This window comes from Hirundo rustica, chromosome 3, assembly GCF_015227805.2.
Source record: "Hirundo rustica isolate bHirRus1 chromosome 3, bHirRus1.pri.v3, whole genome shotgun sequence".
NCBI lineage: Eukaryota > Metazoa > Chordata > Aves > Passeriformes > Hirundinidae > Hirundo > Hirundo rustica.
The window spans coordinates 54204005-54227621 of record NC_053452.1 but is presented as its reverse complement, the minus strand read 5'-3'; the positions used below and the strand labels follow the sequence as shown (position 1 = coordinate 54227621).

Sequence of the window (23617 nt, the reverse complement as noted above, 5' to 3'; positions counted from 1 at the left end):
CTCAGTGATATCGTGACAGTCCATGGGGATGGTAGTGTAGGCTCAGAACTTGACCTCTGAAGTGTCACTCCCAAGAAGCGGCTTTAAAGTTGATCAACAGCTGTCACAAGTAGCTCTTGTGCGACAGGAGCCACGGGAGACGGGCTGGCTTACGTGTTCCCACTTAGGTCTGATCCACAGCTTTTGGGATCAGGTCGCAGCAGAGTCCGTACGGGTCGCGGATAGTTTGAAAGGCCCCTCCGTGGCTGGGGCAGGCCCCCGGGCCGGGCCGGGCCGTGGCCGGGGAGGGATGCTGTGGCGGGGAGCGGAGGCCGGGGCGGCGGTGACGCTCTGTGTTGTCCCTTGCAGTGCCCGGCGCCCCCGGCGCGCCCGCCAGCAGCCCGCCCTGCACCGTCAACATCCCCATCGCGCCCATCCACAGCTCGGCGCAGGCCATGTCGCCCACGCAGAGCATCGGCCTGGTCCAGTCGCTGCTCGCCAACCAGAACGTGCAGCTGGACGTGCTGGCAAATCCGCCGGCCGAGGCGGGGGGCGAGGGGCCGGGGCCCTTCCCGGGGGCTCCGGGCCGCTTTCCCGGCCCCGGGGCGGCGGCGCTGGCCGTGGGGGAGCTGGGCCGCCCCGCCCCGCCGCCGCTCGCCCCGCCGCCCCCCGCGCCCCCCGCCATCGCCCTGGCCGACCTGCGGGACCACGGCGACCGCGAGCATGAGCCCCCGCCCAAGGCCAAGGCCCCGCGGCCGGGGCCGCCGCTGGCGGAAGGGGACGCCGTCATCTTCGGGGCCGCTCAGGAGCTGCAGCTGAACAAGATGAACCCGCCGCCTCCCTACCCCGGCACCGTCCCCGCCGTGCCCGCCCCCGCCCTGCCGCCCCCGCCCGGGCCCCCGCAGCCGCCCCTCGATCTCTGCCTCAAGAAGGGGGAGTTCTCCCTCTACCCGGCGGGGCACTACCAAACGCCCCTGGGGTATGAGCGGATAACGACGTTCGACAGCAGCGGGAACGTGGAGGAGGTGTGCCGGCCTCGCACCAGGATGCTCTGTGCCCAGAGCACCTACACCCTGCCGGGCCCCGGCAGCTCCGCCACCTTGCGCATCACGGCTGCCGAGAAGAAGATGCAGCAGCCCTGCGCCAGCGCCACCTTGAACCGGCTCACGGTCCCCCGGTACTCCATCCCGAGCGGAGACCCGCCGCCCTACCCTGACATTGCCGGCCAGCTGTCTCAGGGCAGAAGCGTGGCGCAGAGGCTGGACAGCAGTATCATTCATGCTACTCTGCGGAGGAACAGCAGAGAGGCGGCCCTGAAAATGGCTCAGCTGATGGATGGTCAGAGAGCCACCTTGCAACTTCCCCCTAAGGCCAAGAGCAACATCGTGTCAGCACAGTACCAGCAGAGAATGCCCACAGCCTTGTACACCTGCAGCCAATGCAGCAGTGCTGGCGCCGGCAGCGGCAGCAGCGCGAGTGCCGGTGGCGCGGGCAGCATCGCTACTGCCAACGCTGGTAGCAGCGCTTCCAGTATTGGTGGCATGAGACCAGATCTGAGCGCAGGGAGTGGCTCCCAACACAGCTCTGTCATTGCTCACTCTGTCAGTACTTCGCCTCTGGCCTCCCAGTCCTCCTACAGCTTGCTGAGCCCGCCTGACAATTCCCGTGACCGAGCGGATTATATCAACTCGGCTTTCACGGAGGATGAGGCCCTGTCTCAGCACTGTCCCGTGGAGAAATCAGTACGGCACGTACCCGTGTCCTTGACAGAGGCTACCCTTAGTGTAAAACGGCCACCGCCGTACCAGTGGGATCCCATGGTGAGCGAAGAGATATGGGTTCCTCAGGAAAGGACATCTCAGAGCTCAGTGCCCAACCCTCTAAAACCTCCTCCGCTCATCATTGGTCAAGCTCAACATCTGGATATGTCCCGAGTTCCATTTGTTTCCCCCAAGTCTCCGACCAGTCCCACTGCCACTTTTCAGACGAGTTACGGGGTTGGAGTACCTTACCCAGGGAGCTATGGCGCCCCACCCCTTCAGGGAATGCAGGCCCCCTGCTCCCCCAAAGAAGCTCTGGCCCCAACACAGTTTGCACAGCAGGAGCCCACAGTTGTGCTTCAGCCAGGTTATCCATCCAACCTCCCCTATTGCCCTTTGCCACCCATGTACCCGGGAAGTAGCACTTGCTCTAGTTTACAGCTGCCGCCGATCGCCTTGCACCCGTGGAACTCCTACAGCGCCTGCCCACCCGTACAGAACCCCCAGGGCACCTTGCCCCCCAAGCCGCTCCTCGTGGTGGAGAAGCCGGTGATGTCGCCCCCGCCAGCAGAGCTGCAGGGCCACGTGGGCACAGAGGTAATGGTGGAGACGGCAGACACTTTCCAGGAGGTGCTCTCCTTGACAGAAAGCCCTGTTCCTCAAAGGACAGACAAATTCGGCAAGAAGAGCCGCAAACGCCTGGACAGTCGAGCCGAGGAAGGAAATGTGCAGGCTATCACTGAGGGCAAGGTCAAAAAGGAGGCAAGGACGCTGACTGATTTCAATTCACTGATAGCCAGCCCTCGGCTGGGGAGGGAGAAAAAGAAGGTCAAGAGCCAAAAAGATCAGCTGAAGTCCAAGAAACTAAACAAGACAAATGAGTTTCAGGACAGTTCAGAGAGTGAGCCGGAGCTTTTTATCAGCGGAGATGAACTGATGAACCAGAGCCAGGGCAGTAAAAAGGGCTGGAAAACTAAAAGGAGTTTGAGGACAGCCAGTGAGCTGGATGAATTCAAGTGCCGGAAGGCCAGTGAGAAGGAGGATGGGCGACTGGGAAGCCAAGGATTTGTGTATGTGATGGCCAACAAGCAACCACTGTGGAACGAGGCAACGCAAGTCTACCAGCTGGACTTCGGAGGGCGGGTGACCCAGGAGTCGGCAAAAAACTTCCAGATTGAGCTGGAAGGACGACAGGTAGGAAGGGGTGGCACACACTTGCTGGAATGAGGGCCAGGATGTGGGAAAGCTATGCCAGGAATAAGCTGTCTCTCGTGCTGCAGAGTGCCTCCTGCTTATGTCAGCTGTTCCAAGAAAACAAGCTTTGCGTGTGGTTGATAAAAAACAGCTGTCAAAGGTCTAAGTTCAGCACGTAGGGTGAAGTTCAGCTGTAAAGTAAATATATAAAATACGTTTGGTCTTACTGCAGGCAGGCATGGGAACAAGGGCCTCCTTTACTCTGGCTCTCACTGCTGAAGGTTTTGTAGTAAACACAATAGCTCTCCGCAGCGGTAGCTGCACTTGCCATCAGTGATGGTTGTGGATGGCAGCTAATTGAGTGAACAGTGCTCCCTTCTTGCCCTGCTCACAAAGGTTAGCCAGGGAGCAGGTAGCTAAGGCAGCTAGCCTCCCTTCATGCCAAAATTTTCACTTGTGAGCAGCTGCCAGGCCCCTGGGGTTGGCTCTTAGTGCTGGAGGAGGGAGACACTGACCCACCCCAGAACACAGTGCTCCTGGGCCACTTTTGAACCACCTCTGGGTAGAAGGGTCAATGGCTAGTTCAAAAAAAATCAAAACATTTATTTTTGGCCAGGCTGTACTACTACACCAAACCCAGGCTTGTAAGTGGTGCTTATTAGCAGGATGCTGGACTGAGACTCAGGAGACTCATATTTATTTCCTTGTCCAGCTGTAAGTCACTTTTGGTTTACTAAAGATATTAAGGCCCGCAACTTCCTCTGATTTAAGTTGGGAGTTAGTTAGATGTCTTTAACATCCAACATGCAGTGGTCTTTTGGTTTTGCTTGTATGAAACAACAGCTCCAAGGCAGCAATCAGAGCCTTTTGTACCCCTTTCTTCTTCAGTTAAATGGCTGTGGACATGTCCCCGTGGGCAGCTGTGCAAAACCACCCAGCCAAGGGTTTTTTCTTGATGGGGATAACAAAGCTTGCCTTGACTTGCATAGTCAGTCCCCATTCTAGCTCAAGGATCCTCGCTGTGGAGCAAATAAAATCTGGATTTCTGATGAAGTGAATGAAAAAACAGGAATAATAGGCCAAACTTCAGATATTCTCTGTGGAAGAGCAATGAACAGCCTGACTAGTTTTGCTTTTTTTTGCACTTCAAACAGCTCTCATTGCCCCTTTGGTAATTCATTCTCGCTGTAATTATGTGCTAGTGCAGGTATTTATGCAGAGGGAAACAGAACTGCAAAGAATGAACGCCTTATCAGGTATGAACTACGAGAGTGAGGAAATTGGTTATTCCCCTTCCCTGAAAGCTTCTTTCTTGAAAATAAAGTCTGTTTTTCTGATAGACATGAATATGGTAGGATATTTCCAAGGGAGAGACTGATATTTTCCTGCAGGAAGCGTGATGCTGGTGTACCCAAATCTGCTGAAGTAATTGCTGACAAGCTACTTAAATCAATGCTGGATGCAGTCTGGCATGTTTTATCAGTTTACTCTGTGGAGTCAAATATTGCTATCAAATACTCTATGCAGATGAAAAGTACAGTGCTCTCACTATCCTTTGGCATCATACCCCATTCTGTCTGTTACTCCAGTCACATTAACTGAGAAGGGGAGGTGTTCATACAAAGGAGCAGAAAAATTTCGCTCTTATTCTCTTCTCTGTTTCCTTTTCTGTGGTTCATTTTTTTTTGACCTTGTTCTCTTTTCCCTTCCTTTTCCTCTTCCCCTGCTTCCCAGGTGATGCAGTTTGGAAGAATTGATGGCAATGCTTACATTTTGGACTTTCAGTATCCATTTTCTGCAGTGCAAGCCTTTGCTGTTGCTCTGGCTAATGTGACTCAACGCCTCAAATGAAAAAGCAGAGACTGGAGAGAGGAAAATGTTAACCTTCTCATAAAGTCCAAACCGGAAAATGTCAGGGCAGCCTGCTTTAGGTGTGCAGAGATGCCTGGGAGTTAAGAAGGCAGTAAAACTGGAAAAGTCTCTCGGTGCCCACCAGAAGGGCATTAACTCTAATCAGTCACGGGGTGGAGGGTGGGGGGCTGTTTTCTGTTTGTTTGTTTGTTAGCTTGTTTGTTTTCCGGTTTCTTTTTCTTTTCAAGCGTTGTGCTGGGTCTCAGAAAGAGCGAAGGGTTGAGAACCATTCGGTGTTACGTGGAGAAGTGTGGCTTTTGGCTTGTTGTGGTGGTTCTGCTGTGTGTGCTACAGTAGCTGATGTAAGCTCATGGGGGGATTAAAACAGACTGCTCTTTTTGATAGACTGCCTTATCTCATGCTATTCTTTTTAAAACAGGGAACATGACTTTTTTCTGGTCCAGTTTGTACTTCTACTATTAAAACATCCGTGATAGCAGCAAAAAAGTAAAAAAAGAAAAGAAGCTATAATACTTGAAGACGTGTTTCTTCTCCAATATCTGCTAATAACTGAGCACCACAGGTTCCAAGGAAGCTTATGTAGGTAAACTAATTTATAAACAGTGATATATTACTCAGAAGGGTAAAAATTGTTGCCAGTGAGTGTTTACTGTGGTTTAGGAAGGGTATTCTCCAATTTAGTGTTTCCACCAAAATGCTCCAAACCATGCACCACTCACTCACTGCATCCTCCCCCTTTCCCTTCCTTGTGGTGGGATGGAGAGGAGAATTGGAGACACAAAAGGTAAAGATCACAGGTAGAGAGAAGAAACAATTTACTGCAAACAGCAGTGAAATAAGAAAACAGTGACAGCAGCGATGTTAATAACAGTGCAGGAGAGGAGAAAGATTCCCACACGTGTGCTTACCATGGGGGAGCCTCTGGCAATACCTGACCATGCTGCCACTGTGTGACCCACGTGGGACCCCTTCCCACGGCCCCAGAAAATGATGGGAGGTGGGATAGAGTAACCTCTGGGTTCTAGCCATGCATTCCCCTGGCTAGAACCAGGGTTTGAAAAGCCACTGTATCAAAGAAGTTGATGTCTGCTTGTTTCGTATGGTGTTAAGGGGGATCAACATCTTTCAGTAAGTAACAAAAGACAGAGGAGCAAATAGTTAGAAGCATTGCTTCTTTTGTTACTGGCATAAACATCTTTCAGTAGGTGACAGAAAACTGGAGAGAGTATCATCATGAGTATTGCTTTTTTGTTCACATTGTTGGCAGTATTCTGTGATTTGGCCTGTAGCTGGGAGAGGTACAGTGTGATCAGATGTACCTCTGAGGCCATGCCTGTGCTTGCTCCTCATTTCAGTGTTTACACCGTGTAAACAAAGCTTTTCCAGCAAATGAGAAGACACAGTGTATTCAGTCCTCTTAGCAATCAGTATCAATCAAGTTCTACAACAGTGCTTGAATTAGGAAGGAGACAGAAATGTTGCAAGTCATTACAAGAAGACATTTCATCAGAGAAGCAAATTCATTACAGGAAACAACATCATGGCTGGCTGGAGAACAAATGAGTTGAAAGAGAAAGGAAAAATTGGACAGAATCATGTTCTGTTGTCATCCACCTTGCTACTTGCTCCAGCTAAGAGCAGGAAGCCAGTGTCTACATGGAGTGTGACAGAGGAAAGCTTAGTAACAGTAGTATGACTGTGCAGTTCTCTCCGGTGCACATGCAGACCTGTTGAGCATTTTAGAAGGTTGCTTGCACAGAAGAGTTTCTTTGTTGTCCATGTGTTTTGTGCACGTTAACGTGCTTTTTCTCCTTCCTCCTTGTCAGCATTTTGCTGCAGAATACGTTTTGATATGGAAGTAGTTTGACCAGTAATACAAAAGCCCCCAAACTATTCATGTAATTATTTGGACATTAGATTAGAAAACATCACAGCAGATTTTTTTCAAAAATTGATCTTCAGAAGTTAAAGGCCCACTGGGAAAGATTTGCTGGTTGAGATGTCAAGAGCTGCTTTGTCTTTCGGCCACAGTTTAGCTTCTTTACTTGAAAAACTCAGTATAACTTAAGATGAATACATGTGATTTTTCTCTCGTTGTTTTTCTTGAGTCCTAGTAGTAGGGCAGATGCATGTTGCATTTGATTTATTCTAGAGGAACATTTCCATGACACCCTGCTCTAGTAGAAATTACCAATATGCAGTGAGCTTCTGACTGGGCTCTGCTGAGGCTTCCAGAGCTGTACAGCACAGGGGAGCAGTGCCAGCAGAGGAGTTTCAGAGAGTTGCCAAGGGAGGTGATGAGTTAGAGCAGATTATGCCCCACAGGGTAGGTCCAGGAAAAACCACCTGTGAGATGTGGTGTCATTGGAGGGAGGAAGGAGAAGTAGGAAGGAAGGAGTGGGGCAGTAGATGGTACCATGCCTGTATTATCCCAAAGCTTAGCAGCTTCTGCTTCTGTGTGGGAGTGGTCAGGCTCAACATTACCCTTGGCATCTATCAGATTGTCGTTTTCTTTAATTAATTAGGTTTGTTTCCATTAATTGTCTGGGCCCATTTGTGTTCTTTTTCATGTGCTTGATTTATTCAGCAGTTTGAGTGCCTGTATGTATAATGTATGTGGAGCAGAAGAACTGAAACAGATTTGGTTCTGGTCCCTTGAAAATCAGTGGAAATGTTCCACTTGTTGGTTTTTATTGAGGAAACGCTATTAAGCCCTTTGTCTGTATCAAGTTGTATACTGTAAAAACAGTAGGCTCAATTCTTAGTCCACTGATTCCAGTACACAAGAAGGGAAGTTGGCTGATGAAAGGCCTCACCTGCCCTAAGGTCTGTGCTAACCAGCTGTACCCTAATGAGTGTTTGACAGGCACACAGTGAACACTGTAAGACAAGAAACATACCAGGGCTGACTTGTTTGCTTGCTGAGGGAAGGGCCACTTAGTCATGTGTCAGAATTACTCAGCTGGGAGAACATCACCAGCCAAAATTATCATGACGTGGAAGCAACATGAATGTTCTTTTCTGAAGAAAATCTAATCTAAATAAGGACTTCTGCTTGCAGTTTCTTTAACCTTCCAGAGAACAGTATTCCTCATTCCTCGTCACTTTGTTCGTTGCCAAATTTTTCCAGTTATTAGTAGTTTTATTCTAATGGAGAACCAAGAATTGAAACCGGTAAAATAAATAACAGAATTAGTAATTTGGTTTCATTGGTCCAGGTCATGGTTGCATCCTTCTGATGGTGCTCACAAAGAGCCCTGGCAAAGAAAGAGCTCTGTTTTCTGCCTCAGCAAAGAACAAGGAATAATTACCAAAAAATCAGGAAAATAATGCTATTTCCAATATTCTTTCCATTTACTTGTCAGAAAATTCTATAAGATCAGATAGTCTGATATTTTTGAAAATAATTTAGTTGAGTCTCTTTAATTAAGGATTTTAATATGTAGAGAATCCCCAATATTAGAGAGAGAAAACACTCTCAAATATATAGAATTTTAATGAAAGGAATGTCAAATACATGGAAATCTGAGTGTGCTACTGGATCCTAAATGATAAAAAGGAAAGTGAAAGTCATTTTGTTTTCAATTGAGATACAATAAAGGAAACAAATTTAAGAATGTCCCCCAATTAATCACTTAAATCCTGAAGATTTCTATTGCATTCAGCCAAAAGAGAGATGTTACATTTTCTATTTTGTTAGTAAAACCCAGTTTTTCTGTAGGCAACGTAAGTTATTTTTGGAAGAATGTAGCAAAGTGTTCAGAAATATCTATTTCTTTTATAAATGCAGTAATTTCCACTAGTAAAGGATGTTTTTCCCAAAGCTTATTTTTTTCAGCTGTGCAATAATTTTAACAGTCTATTTTTTCTTGTTTCTGTTGGGTTGGTTTTTTGTTTTGTTTAAGTTTGGGTTTGATTTTTCTTTAGGGAGTTTTGGGTGGTTTTTTTAAAGATAATTTAATACAGATTTGCTGTTAATGTCCAAAAAATAAATTATTTTCCTTGCATAATGTAATGAGTGATTTAGGGATTATTTTATTACTATGTATCAGTGAGTTATACACACTTACTTATATTTAAAGAACTTCTTTTTGAACAGTTGTTTGCTAGCAGGTATATTTTGCTGCAAGAAATTAAAAATGCTTATAGGAAGACCTGGTTTTGCTGGATAATATGCAAAAACTTCATAATGCAGGCAAAAATTTTTTTTGGCAGCTTAACACAATGAGTTTGCTATGGAGAACTGTGCAGACCACAAAGAGTCTAGGTGAGTTCTTTGAGACCTGCAGAAATCTGTCCTCTGTTTTCCTTCTTTATTCGTAACTGTACTTTGGTTGGGAGCGGCTTAAAAAATGGAAGGCATGGTTTGCTTTTTCTTGAGGTACAAGATAAGGTGGGTTATGGGACAAGAGAGGGTATGACGACACGGGCTGTTGGTCAGCAGGTCACTGTAGTTTAGTAGGGTTTGGTGATAGTTCAGCACCAGGAGGAGGTACAGGAAACTAGCTTGGAATAAGCTGAGGCACAAGGCATAGCGTAGCAGTAGAAGCATTTTCCTCTGCTCAGCCTAACAATGCTCCTTCTTCAGCTGGGCTCAGCTGGTCCCAGCAGTGCTGCAGTGATTCTGGCAGGTGCTGCACGGAGCTCATGGAGCTGTGCCCTGATGTTGCCTGCAGCAGCTTTGCCTCTTCAAGATGCTCCATAGGAGACCTGTTGGAGCGGGCGTTCCTCCTTCTAGATCTGCTCCAAGAGCAGCATGAAGTTACCATGGAGTTTGGCTGCAGTAGCTTTGGGCAGAGAAAGCCCCGATGCCAGCCAGCAGCCACTGTGTCCATCTGAAGTCAGAATCTGCTCTGCTGGAGTTGCAAAGGGATGAAACCAAAACCCTGATATTTTGAAAAAACAATGGAGATATCTTCAAAATAGATCTCAAACAGAATCTAAAAACTGATATTTAAAGTCTGGCATAAATGGAGTGGTAAATTTTGGCTTTAAACAGGAAGAATACATGTTTCTGCAGCATCCTAAGAAACTGTGAGAAGGTGGGGGATGACAGAGGAAAAAAAGGGAATTATCACATTAGCAATTTTGCACTCAGTTCCAGAGACCACAGTAACATGTGCCATGGGCTGCCTGAATAGCAGTAAATCTGCACACAGGTTCATCTCAGTTACAAAAGTTTCCTGTGATGCAGCCAGAAGTAAAACAGGGTTTTTATGAAGATGCATGAAGGTCTACAAGTGTCAGACAAGGATATCTAACTTTGCTGAAGCCTTCAGCCTAAACTTTCCATAGATCCAGGCTTTCCTTGATATGTCTTTTTAGTGTCCTTTCAGAAATTACAAACAGATTTTGGAGCTTGCCTGATTGTTGCCTCAGACAATTTCTGTGCATTTGTTTTTTCCAGCCTGATGTGTGTGATCCTATGTTACCTTGGTGCCCTCTTACCTCTCAGAAACATTTTACATCCTCCTATAAAAAGAGCAGCAAATGAAAAAACTGGTTAGATGAAATGAAGGGGGAGCAAGAGAAGACACAATAAATTTTCATTAACTTTTAAGAATGTGTTTACCAGAGCAACAGTTTAGAAATTGTATGTCGGCAGGGCCCAAATTACTTCAGACCAGTAAATCAGACTTAGAGATTGGTAAGAACTGAGACCCTTGTGTGGCATGCTGACAGAGAGCCAACTTCCAGCCTCACTGCGTGGTTACTCTAAGAGAGTTACATAAGAGACCAGAATCCAACCCAAAATGTGTGATTATAAGGTAAAGATGACTTGTATCACCCATACATCCACTCAAGGAAATTAGAGAGCATTAGCCAACAGCCGTGTTGACAGCTTAGTAAAACCCGCCTTGAAGGATGCTAGAAGTAGAATCCTGGCCATGGAGTAGTGAGATTTTTGCCTTTTATTCCTATTTCTAGGATTCCATCACAGGACAGGAGGGCAAGCTGCTTATGTTACTTAGAGATTGGCATAATAGTTTTCCCAGTGTAGGAGAGCAAGTCAGCTATATTGCTTACAAAAACGGGAAAATCCTAGTAGACAAATCGTTTTTTGTGTTCATGTCTCTTCCCCTTCAAGGCACAAACCTTCATTAGTAAATACCAATTTAGAGTCTTGCTGCCCTCAGGAGTAGTCTACAGGGAGGCACCACAGGTCCTCTTTACAGGATTGGAATTTACATGCACCATTCTCAAAGGAATAAAATTAATTACTACTTGTGAACAATGGTCTATGTGAATTATTTTGTCTTTGTATTTATTTAATTCTCTTCATAAAAAGTCCCACGGAGGTCTTTTAAGATGAAAAGACTGCTTTCCCTGTTGCCTGATATCACTGAAGATGTTTCAGAAGTTTCTTTGATTATTGCTGCATCTAGAAAATTTTTAAGGCAAAAGCAATTAATGAAACAAGAGAATGAAATAAGATTCATTAAAGCAATTCTTGCTAAGAAATCTGAAAGCTTCACCCTTTAACTTTTGATTTTGGAAGTGAATCAGTAATGAGAAATTTTTGTTTCAAGGCAAACTGATTGTTTGGGAGCGTATACAAGTGCACTGGTTTGCTGACACAGAGCTGACTGCAGGGTCAAGAAAACATGATTTTGTGAGACAAAATTGAATAAATAAAAACCAAGTACTTATCTGCCCAGAGTGTTCAATGAAAAAGTTAGATGGTGTGATGTCAAAGCCTGCCAGTCTGCTCTTAATCCTCTGGTTTACAATTTTAAAATACGGACTGATTCAGCAATTCTAAATCCTGACAAAGGTGGTCTGTTTTTGAAATTTTCTCTCACTGGCCAAGTAGATGGCTTAAGATACAGATTATAATAAGAAAGTAATAATAAAAGAGAAACATTTTGGAACAGTGTGTAGACACCCGAGTTTCAAGTATTTCACAGGAGTAATGCTCGGCCAGTAATTCTTACCTATGTTGTTTGAAGCTATTTGTTCAGAACTTTTCTAACTTTTCCCTTTGTTTCTTTAGTTTGCTTGATACTTGTTTTGCCTTTGGTTGCTTTTCACTTCTGTTTCACTGTTTCAGCATTCGCTGCTTCTTTTTCTGTTTGTCTGTTGTGTGTTTGGGGAAGGGTATGTCTGTTCAAGATCTCGTTGTTTATTGTAGATAAAATATATGGTGTTGTGGAATAGCATGGGGATGCATTCGATTGAAAAGGCACTGTAGTGTTTCCTGAAACAGAAGGGGAGTTGCATTTGTTTATAAATGCATTATTTTGGTACTATAACTTTGAAAGTGATTTGGGATTTTTAATTTTGTTTTGTTTTTTAAAAAAATTTCTTTTAAATTTAATGAGCATAGAGTCATGCAGGTGCATGCATTCTTAAGTGAGCAAGCCCAGCATGTTTTTCTTACGGCTTTTGAAAATTTGGTACACCATTTGTGAACTTTACTTACCTAATTTTTAATTATATTTTTTTAATCTCTTCTTTTTTTTTTTTTTTTTTTTTTTTTTCCTGAATATACCATGGTATACTTGGTTTCCATTGTATTTAAAAACTACCCTGATCTGCCTCTCCTTTTATGTATCTTGTGTAATAGATTTTGCAGGAGGTGCCTAGAAAGTATTGTTGGTTTCCCTATAAAAGTGTGGTTTGTCCAGATTCTTTACTGTCTACACGACTGAGAGATGGACTGATTGCCCTATTTTTCCTTGATGATTTGGAGTTGTAAGAGTTGTCCAGCTGTTGCTTAATAAAATTTTGCAGACTAGAAAGTTGCTAATTTGTTTCTGTTGCATTCTGTATCTTGTCAAGCACCTTAAATACTTTTAAAGCAGATGACAAATCTGTGCTGGAACAACCTGAATAATAACTAGCCAGATGCCATTATGTTTTCTCTTTTCAGGAACCATACCCACAAGTTCCAGTGAACGTGGCACGTGTACCAGCCCCATCGTACCTTGTGCCAATCATGTGGGAGGATGAATGGCAAAGATTTTGTGGTGGTAGTGTTCCTATCTGCCTGAATATCAGCTGGTTCTTGTGATATTTCTACCCTGCTTGCTTTCCTTTTTAAGGAAATTACTTTTGGGGTTTGTGGTACTTCTCATTTCGTCAGTGATAAACTGAAAACCTTAACGTCACTACAAGGGATTTCCTCTGTCCTGTCATCTTTAACAACAAATGCTGTGATGGCCAGTGTTTATTCTCTGGTTTCTTAAGAAAAAAAATTTTTAAAAGGTGGTAAAGTAGCTTACCTTGCCTGATAAACATCCCAGCTATGGCACAAATGAGAAAATCCTGACATGGATCCTCCCTCCAGGTTACCATTGGAGTTTTGCAGGGGTCTTTACTGAATCCTCACGCCTACACCATATTCATGGGTGGCCTAGAAAAAGTTTGAACATTGAGCTACAAAGTTTATTGATGATGTGAATTATTCAAAATAGTAAAGGAAATGGCCAATGGTCAAGAGTCTCAGAAAGTCTTCATAAAACTTAACAGTGAAATGGCAGGTGAAACATAGCATAGGTAAATGTGAAGTGATACATGGGGGAAATAATCCTAGCTTCACATTTGCAATAGTGATCTCTGCAGTGATCTCTGTTACTCGGGGGAGAGCTCCTGACAGAATGACAGATTGTGCTCTGAAAACATCAGGTTGGTGCTCAGCAGCAGTCAAAAGAGGAAACTCAAATATTGGTAATGATTGGGAAAAGAGCTGATAGCAAAGCAGAAGATACGGGATCACTGTATAAAATTGCAGTTCACTGTGCTTCACGTGCTGGTCCCCTTGTCACAGAAAAGGGAGAGATCTAGAGAAGATTCACAGAAGTGCAGCAGAAGGTACAAATCAGCATCTACGTGAGGAATTAGTGTGAAGTGTAGAATCCTTCACCCTGGAAAAGAAACAGCTAAAAGGAATTGCTAGAGAGCCACCAGAAGGTAGTTTTGAAAGGTGGATAGGGATTACCTGTTGTCTCTTCCTGCAGAAAAACTAGGATCTACAAAATGAAAATAAAGTGAAATACTAGAGGGGCAGGAAATCAAACAAAAGGAGGAGGTTTTTCAAGGAGGTGACTAGTCAAAGCCACTTTGCCAAAGGATGCTGTGATACAAGGAGTTCACAAGAATTCAAAGACTGGGAAAGTATATGAATGAGAGATCCACTGGGACACAAAGCAAACTACCACAGGAGCTGGAAGTTGCCTGAGCTTAAAATAGTCAGATGCTGGGAGATTATTAGGGGAAATATAATGTGAATTTGCTGTGCTGTCATTCTTCCTGTGGAATCTGCAAATGGTAATTGTAGGAGACAAAACACTGAGCACTACTGGAATTTCACTGTGAATGGTTGTCACTGTGCATCAGCCTTTCTAAACCAGGCCTAAAACTGGAGTGTCAGGCTCTAGGAAGAGGAGAAAGGGAAGACTCCCAGCCTCATGCCTGAATGCTTTGTGCTGCAGCTGTGAAACGTCCTCTTCTAGCTTGGGGAAGGAGTGCTGGGGCTCTGCCAGAGTTCATTAAATCTCCCTTAGCTCAGCTGAGGGATATACCAGGGTTATCTGGTGCGTTTTCAGATCAAATAGAATGTCTACTAAAATGCAGAAATTATGAAATTAATTGTTGAGTTTGGAGACAGAGAAATGGAACAGCAATATAGCTTCTGGCCATGGCATTCTGCTTTGGCCTTTTGCTTTTTTGCTTTGGCTGTAGTGTCAGTGTTTACCTGAATTAGTATCTGGCCAGGCAAGCTGAGCTGATTATCAGAGTTTCCTTTTAGATCATGATTCCAGACATTTTGAGGCTTTTCCTTCTTTGTGGAGGATGCTGACTTAAAATATAGGCACCTTCTGCTTCCCTGCCCATTTTGTGTTAGTTTGGGGGCGTTCTGGCAGCTACAGCACTGGTAATTGATTCAGTCATGGTAACAACCTGTATCTGTCCAAGGGAACCGAGCAAGTGCAGTTTGGTTTGCTGTTCCAGCAGGTCAGTTTTGGAATGCCCCTTTCTTCTGGGTGCAACCAGCTGTATTAACACTTGTTGTCACTTGCAGTTTGTAAATAAACATCAAACTCGTTTCAGCACCTTCTCTACATGTTGGAACAGAAATGGGAATAAAAGAACGCTGGAGCTGGAGCTGGCTCTGCAGAGAGAGGAGGCATGAAAGGAAGCAAACAGATGTGGGGAGGTGGTCTGTTGTGGGAGATAGCTACTGAAACATGCCTGCCTGGAAGTAGCAGGTGAAGCAAATGCAAAATTTATCAGTAATGAGCTGCAACAAACAAAAATGTAGACCTTTAGGAACATACCCTAGGAAGGTTCCTGTGATTGTTTTCTTGCCTTGTAGAGGGACTAATAGCATTTACTTAGTTATATATGATTGTGGTTGTTGTTGTTAATAGTAAAATCTTGTTTTTATGATTTGAGTGAACACAAGGGTGATTTTTGCCTACTGCTGCCTGTTGTAGAGGTCAGGATCTGCAGGCACTGAGGGAACAATATTTAATCTGGGGCTTTTAAAAGACAAGTTGGTAATATAGCAACTGTACATATAATTGTTTGTATATACCATTTAATAACTACTGGCTAGATCATGAACTTTTTCACCAAGACATTGCTGTTGATGTTCACTCAGCAGTGACATATTCCATTTTCTATTGGCATTCCTACCAAAATAACTACCAATAATAAAATGGCAATCTTTACTATTTTTTTCAAAAGCAGCCCAGATTTCATGATGCAATTTTAATGGGATAGGAAGCTAAGTAATTACCTAGTTGTGAGAGAGTTGTACAAGATCAGAAAAAAAAACCCCACAACCTGGAGCACTTCATACCAATCACGATTCATCTCAGACCTTTCATCTTGCTCCTATCCATTATAGGTGTCTATTGCATATCTTCATTTTCTGTTCTGATTAAAACTGACAAATTTCAAATCTTTGTTAGATCAAAGGGAAATCTATTCATCTGGGGGAATGTTTTGCTTTGTTGCATCTCCTGATACTTTTATCCTTTCCAGCTGTTCCACATTTTCTGCCATGCATCACTTCCCTGTGGACAAGGAGGAAAGTTAGATTTGAACTCCAGGAAGTGACATTTCTTTGTTCTCTGTTCTCATTGTTCTCTGTGGCAATAGTCCTTTCTCTTAAAACAAGTGTTTAGTTGTTCCCTTTGTTGCACAGTTCTTGTGAGATTAATTTCTTCATTCTTTCAAAGCCATTTAGCTGTTTTTAACTTCTTGTGTAATCAGAAAGAATGTTTATTTTAGAGAAGAGTCTGTATAAGGCAGCTATAGACAAAGGAAGATACTAAAGATGATTTAAACATCATGGAGTTTTCTAATTGCCTCATGGAGAGGCAGCCAAATGCAATCTCTTATCTGCAGAAGTCATGTAACTGTGATTTGACTTTTAAGTGACTGCTCTGTCTCATTTATGATTTTTCTAATGAGGGAAAGCATCCTTGTTTTCATCAGATCCATGAACATACCTTAGGATTTTTGTCTTTTAGCTGATGTGGCAGCTAGTGTCATCTGAGGTGGCAAACAGCACATGTTGTCACTTGTAGTTTGTAAATAAACTTCAGGTTTGTTGCATCATTTTAACAGGTTTTATTTGTATGGCTTAGAGGGTCTCTAAAGCCAAGATTCCAGCTTTGTTCATAAACCTACTGCTAGTATTGATATTTATATGATTCTAATAATTTTATCCAAAGTTTAAACAATACAAAGGTTTTAGTAGATTTGTGTCAAAAGAGCACAAGTGTGAAAAGAGAGAAGGCATCTTTCTAAAACTTACAGCACATATATAATTCACACTGGAAGTTCCGCTATAAACTTCTGAAGTTCCCGATGCTGATAGTGTCCCCTCAGGCCATAAACGGAGAGACATCATCTGGAGAACTGCCAGAATCCACAATTAAATTCCACTTTTGGAGATTATGGAAAACTCAAGCAAGAGTAAAATGACACAGACTGAGACACTAGCATCAGAAGCACCGCAGTTTGTGCATGACAAGAAAGCTCTCTGAAGAGCAAGGCAGTAAACCTGAGAAAGGTTTCTGGGAAGTCAGGGAAGATGTCGTGGGATGGGGGACTAGCAACATATGAGGCAGAATGTCAAGTAAGGATAAAAAAAACCTTCTGAGTGGAGGCATGAGCATCAATCACTTGTATTCAGATATATCAATGTAAAATCCACAATGATGGTCATCCAGGACATCACCACTAGTGGATAGTGGATTTTTTTTGTGGAAATTTTTTCTGTGAGAATATTAAATGTTAAAAGAATCAAAATGCAGTGGTAGATGGTGAGAATGATGGCCTCATGTCTAAATATTCTGTAAGAGGAAATGTTACATGTCGCTGTAGGACACAAAAGAAAGACTAAAAACTCCAAGTATTTCAGAAGGCAAAGAGTATAGAAGGCTTTATTGTCTAATTCTTACCGCCTTTTATAAAGTGTTCCGATACAGACTTAACATGATTGGTGACACAGAATGACACCTCTCTAATCCCACTGGTGAAACCAGAGAAACACCAAAACACCACCTGGAGAAAGATTGTTTTGAGAAGGGATAGTTGTTTTGCAAAGATTATTTAGAGAAGAGGCTTTCTCGAGAACTTTTCCCTTGGGAAACAGTTAGCACTGCTAGCAGGCTGAAATCTCTTCAGACTTAGAAATGTCAGGCCCACAGTTACATACTAAAGAGCAATTCCCATCCCATAAGAAAATATTTATTCAAAGAAGATAAAAATTAGCAACCTCATAGAAAGATTGCTGGCATCTCTGAAGTTATAAGCAAGCCAATGACAAAAAGATCCTAGATGCGCACAATAGGTCTGAAAGATTAAAGCATGGGATTCATGAAGATAAATCAATATTTATGATGTGCCAAAAGCTGTTGCATTAGTCTACTATGTGTGGATTCCTGAGTGCAAGACACAAAGTTGAAAATAATTTCATCAAAAGAACAGATGATTAAAATTATTTTGACAACTGATGGTATCAAGCATCAGTCTTTGAATTGGATCTCTATGTTCTTTTGGAAGAATCTTAGTGTGGCATGCAACTGAGAAGTAATCAGCTGAAGAAATTCAATGAGCAAGATGTACAATGAAATTTGCTCTCAAGATTTTTAAGTTAGACGATAATTATATGAACAAGTTGGTAATCATACAATGCAATTGACAGCCATGATTTAACTGATTAACTCATGAAGGGTTGGTAAATACGACTTCAGAATATCAGGTGGGTGTTAAAACTTTGCTAGAAAAGTTTGAGGGCGCAGTTGTACAAATGAGGCAGATGCTGTTAATCTATTTACTGCTCAGCCAATTTCTTCTCTGATGTTGTTGATAAAATATTAAAATCTGTAAAGTTAGGGAAGAAGAGTGTAACGATACCAGGAAGAATTGGTTTACACATGATTCAGCTGCATGGAAATATAATAACTAGACATCCAAGTAGAAAAATAAGATGTTTTTAAGGACCAACAGAAAGAATGGAGTTGGAAAGTACTTGGGAAAGGACATTGGAGGAATTTCCTAGGAAAAATACCAATTGTTGTACCACACTGAGAGATTAAGGATTCCCTGTGTATTCTGTAGGCACTGGCAACACTGGATTTTTACAAGTGTTAATTCCTGTTGATATCATCATCTCTGTAACTACAAGAATGAATTTAATCCAAAGAATGAAGTGATAGCTAAATGTTTACATCATCAGGCCATTAGCACTAATGAAATGAAGCTGCAAAGTTAATGGAATGTTTAATATTTCCAAAAGATGGCAGAAGAAAGAGAAAGGTTCAGATTGATGCAACAGAGGATGCAAAGCATGTGTTCATTTCAAGAACATAACTGTGTGGCAATGGAAAAAGATTTTTAATCCCATCAGCAGCTCAGTCCTCATCAAATTTGTGGCAAAACAACCACAATTACCACTGAAGACATATTTGTGCTTGAATTTAGCCTGGGATGCAGCAATTTTACATCTCAGCCAGAACACCTGATGATTGAAGCCCAAGCCTGGACAAGATTGAAGGACACCTGTGAAGCCAAATGCTCTGAAGGCTGATGTTTGTGGATCTGAAACGAGCCTATGTGTCTTGTTTGGGATGTTAACACTGCTGGGAGTGAGGAAAAGTTGGGAGGTGGAAAACTCACGCAGGTGTAGTACCAAGAACTGGAGAATTCATCAGATGTGAGGTGAAGTCCTATGGTGGGCAATACTTGGTGTCACTTGGTTTCTTGTGCTAGCCTTTCTTCCAGAAGGGGTGAAGTAGGTCCTGGCTGGCTGTGTGCGTGTGCTGTGTGCAATTACACTGGAATTTGGAGGCAGTTCCCACAGTGCAAACCTCTCGCTCAATCCTGTAAGGTGTGGCCAAGCAACTGGCACCCAGAAGAATGTGGCCAGGGGGTGGATGTTTTGATCCTCCCCACCACGGCTGCCCGTCACGTTTATTGTCAGGTGCATAGTCTGTGCTCATTGTACGTGTCAAAATCGGTAATGCCGCTGCTTGAACAAAGAGCTATAAACTGCAGCCCTCTGCAGGTGCGAGCTGCAACTCTTTGCCTAACAGAAGATCAAAATAAATACTGAATAACATAATTTCATTGAGATTTGTAAAAAATACAGGTGAATTATTTTGTATTAAATAGAATCTTACAAGTGTTTTACAGTTTATTACATGTTATGGTAAAATACTGTGTTGTCTGTTTAGGATGCTTTTAAACAGTAAATGTATATAGTTCTTACTTTATAAATTATTGATTTTTTACTGATAAATATGTGATGCTTAAATGTTACAGTGCAAAAAATATGTTGCCAACAGACAGGGCACCGTTTTTAAAAGCTTAATCGTTACTTTGAAGCTACTAAAGGCTGTAGGGTCTAAAAAAAAAAAAAAAAAAAAAAAAAAATATGGCAACACAGATGTCTTCAAAAGCATTATTAAAGTTAGCTTCTTCAAATGACACCAGCATCTGAATTTTCTGACCGTGGTTCACTGACTCTGTGAGCTGAGTGCTACTCCCAGGAGCCTTACAAGCTCACCAAGTTCACTGGATATTCCCCACAGGTGCTTCCTTGCAATGACATTTCTAATGCAGTGACACAGAGAAGCCCTGTAACTACAGTCATCTCTGCTTGACTCAGAGTGATTGAATAAGCCAGCGTTTCAGCATTCTAATAGCTTCCCTTTTATTGCCTTGTTCTTTATTTCCCTGGATGTATTCATCGAGCCAATTAAAAAGGAAAAAAAAAAAACAAACAAACAACCAAACTTCAACACAACTCTGGCTTTCCAGCTGTGTTACACAGAGCATACCAGAGAGCCTCAAAGGAATTTGATCTGTTGGTGATGATAAGGGTGGAGGGGGTGGCAAGGGTGGGCAGGGACCTTTCATGACACCACAAGAATGAAAACATCCACAAAACAAACAGCAGTTCCTGAGGTGCAGCTGTAGTAGGAATAGGAAGGCAGGACAGTTCACCCTAATTCACTGGGCCTGCATGAATTCACTGAGAGGGAGACTTTCCTGTGGAGCAGGTGATGAACAAAGATACAGACTGCAGCAGCAGAGACTGAACATAACCTTTGGAAAGCCAGAGATCAGAGAACTGCAGGCTGCAGCAGAGTCTTCTAGTATGTCACAAAAATAAAGTGACACAGATCCTTGCTGCAACAGAAGTCACATGAGACTGCAAAGCAGTGGGTTCCCACAAACTAGCAGGATTACAATTACTCATTGTAATTCCCAGAGGGAGCAGACAGTACACCCACAGGCAGCCAGAAGAGACAGCTTGGATCATCAAAGCATTTTGAGTCTTCAGAGCAGTGCTGGGATGTGAGAAAGCAAACTGCTGTGCTGGATTACTCATGCAATGATGAGTACAGATGCAATGAGGAGTACCCAGGACATGGATTTGGTATAAACTGGGATCCAAAGAACTGTAATTTTAATAGTTCTTAGCTCTCTCTTGTGGACAGCAGTAACTGGATGGAATCCTACTATAGCTTGAAACATACTGTACAGCCTCGTAATTAAATGCTCCTAAAGAAATTCCTTCCTCACATAAGAAAAGTACTGAGGCATTAGGCAGTGTATCAAGAGATTCAAAGTTCTGGAGCCAATTCTGCAGTTTTAGCTCTAAAGAAATCTCTCCAGAGTACATGAGGTACAAAGTACATGAGCTAACTTTGAGAAAAAATGTGGGAGTTTACCAGCTCTACTTTGTCACCCTGAGCGATGCAAGATGGTATCACATACTACTTACTGTGGGAGAACATATTGCTAGACTTGAGCACAGTTAACTCCTTCCTTCCTCTTATGCTCAAATACATGGGTAAACCAAGCCAAAATTAAGTCTCCTGCCAAACTTATTCCTCAGTATAGTTAATGACTTGCAGTAGTAACCAGAACTGACCTGGGTCACTTCATCCTTTTTCAATATTTTTTGAAGAGTTGAGACAGGTCTAGTTTGTCATCAAGAGTGGCACAGTGCAGGCTGAAGAGAATTCCAGCCAACTGGTGGGCAGTTCTAATGTATTTTATACAGTCTGATATATTCTAGGAGCCTGACAAAATGCTTAGCTAACAATATTTGGAAAAAGAAAACAGGCAGCAGGAAGTAGACCAGCCATGCAGGCAAAATAATGAAAATGATTATACTGGAGTCAGTTGAAAACTGGAACATAAGGATGTAAACGTGAGAAAGTAGTTTTAAGTTACATGTTATTCTGGAGGAAAAACTAAGAGTTCTTATCTCACTGTGTTCTTTGACACTATTATTTGAGGTTATTGCCTCAATTTGTAGATAAAATTTCATTCACATGGCATTTGATAAAATAGTGCCCTGATGTTTCAATAAAGAAATTGGCAGTAGCTCGTGTGAATGAGGTGGGTTTTAAATGGATTGTGAATGAAACTAGAGATCTTACAAAGTAGCCTGCGATGTGGAATGCTTGCTGAGTGGAGTGTTTCTGGTGGGATTTTGCAGAGACAAGTACTAGATCTGACAGTAAAGAGGGCACAAAAGCAGGTGCAGCACTGAGGTTGATCAAATCTGTACGTGGCATAAAACTACCAGAAAGGCGAATAGCACTAAGGACAAAGCAGTGAAACATTACTGACAATATGCATCTCTAATGCAGGCAAATGCAAAGCTATGCATTTAGGGGCAAAGAATGTGCCCATGTCTCCAAAATTAGTAATTTAGCTCTAGGAGCTGTGGAACTGATTTGGAGGCACAGGTTAAAGCAGGCATCTCAGTAGCAATCCTGCAAAAAGAGCTAGTACAATGCTCAGATTGGTAAGTAGGGCAGTGGGAGGAGGGAATTGATTTCACCTGATAAAATACTGGGTCTGCTACTGCTGGCCAGGCTTCTAGCTGTCTTACAAGAAGGGAGGGTGTTGAAAAACTATGAAGTTCAAAAACTGAAGAAAATGCCTCACATCAAGAGATTTGTCTGCTTAGCTTATTTCAGAGAAAAGCGTAATTAAACAATTCTCACTATCTTAAAAAACTTAGCTGAATTAAAATACTGGTATCAAAAGGCACTTTAATTTAGCAGGAAAAAGGCACAACAAGCAGTAATTTCTGGGGGCTGGACCCAAGTACAAAAAGAAGGAAGACACACAATGATGAAAATGATTAACATTGGAACAAGCTCAAGGAAGTTGTGGATTCTCAGTTCTGTGAAGTGTTCCAAACAAGGCTGCTCCAGTTAGATGAATTTGAATAGATACAGAGGTAAATGTGTGAAACATGCAATGACCAAAGGCAAATTTTCTCCAGAGGAATAGGCAAGGTCTTGGTTCTCCCATCAGCCAGATGATGACCTTTCTGGAGGACACTCCTGCTTTTTCACTGTCTGCATGCCCAGTTTTCTTTCTTTCCTAAAAGGGAAGGAGTGCGAGCCTGAGGATAAGGAGTCCCTGTCTCTTTGGGGCTCATGATTTAACCACGTATGTTCCCAGGCCTGGGACCTTAGAAATACGCCCAAGTCCTGGAAATTAGCTGTAGTCTTAAATGGCTGAGTACCATTTGTTGGTTTGCACAAGAAAATACTAATTCATTCCAGTGGGTTGCAAACACGTGCTGAAAACCCTGTATATTTTCAGTTTTCTATTACTTTGTAGGGGGAAAAAAAAAAAAAAAAAAAAAAAAAAAAAAAGTCATATGCTATTTATTACTGGGTGTTCATCTTTGTAGTTCAGAGCAGAAATGACTGACTGGAGAAAGGAGACTTCCAAGCACAAGATGAGACCCTCCCCTGGTGTTGCTGCATGTTTCTAGTTACATCCAGCAGTACCTAGAGGATCTCACCATTCACTGAGTGACTGCGTATGTAGAAAATAATCAGCTTCTAAAAGGAGAGAAGTTTTCCAAAATACCTGTCACTTTTTGCTATTTCCACGTTAGTTTTAATTGCTTCCCTTGAGACGTACAGACAACCGTTCGGAAACGGAAGAAGGATGAACAATGGCACAGTGCCGTGCAGCCTCCTGTGTGGATGATGACCCGCAGTACGTGGAGCAGGTACCTGGGTGCTGGCAGGGAGAGCTGCAGGGCTGCGCTCCGTGGGAAGGGGCCAGCGCCGCCCTGCACGGTGCTTTCAGACACCTTCAAATTGCACCCAGCACACGACACAGCTCTGGCACCTCTGGGGAAATATATTTAAGATAGGGCACAGGCAGGAGGAGGGGACAAAACGAGCAAGCGGCAGCAGAGGAACACCAAGGTTGGAGGAGGAGGAGGTGCTCCAATGTGGGACAGCCCTCCCCCAAGTCTGTTTGTTGGTTGTTATCCGAATCAGTGCCCAAACGTTTATCTC

General features: G+C 43.1%; 1 protein-coding gene across 6 annotated transcripts in view; it reads left to right on the top strand.

Annotated features, from left to right (window-relative positions):
• The window catches only part of TULP4 (TUB like protein 4), a 155958-nt gene extending 147261 nt beyond the window's left edge, over positions 1-8697 (top strand). For all 6 annotated transcript variants that reach the window (XM_040060905.2, XM_040060909.2, XM_040060906.2 and 3 more), the window contains 2 exons: positions 349-2933; positions 4668-8697. In XM_040060905.2, coding sequence (XP_039916839.1) covers positions 349-2933; positions 4668-4784 — 2702 coding nt within the window. In that variant the 3' untranslated portion in view covers positions 4785-8697. The remainder of the gene's footprint in view (positions 1-348; positions 2934-4667) is intronic.
• Positions 8698-23617: the final 14920 nt, after the last annotated feature.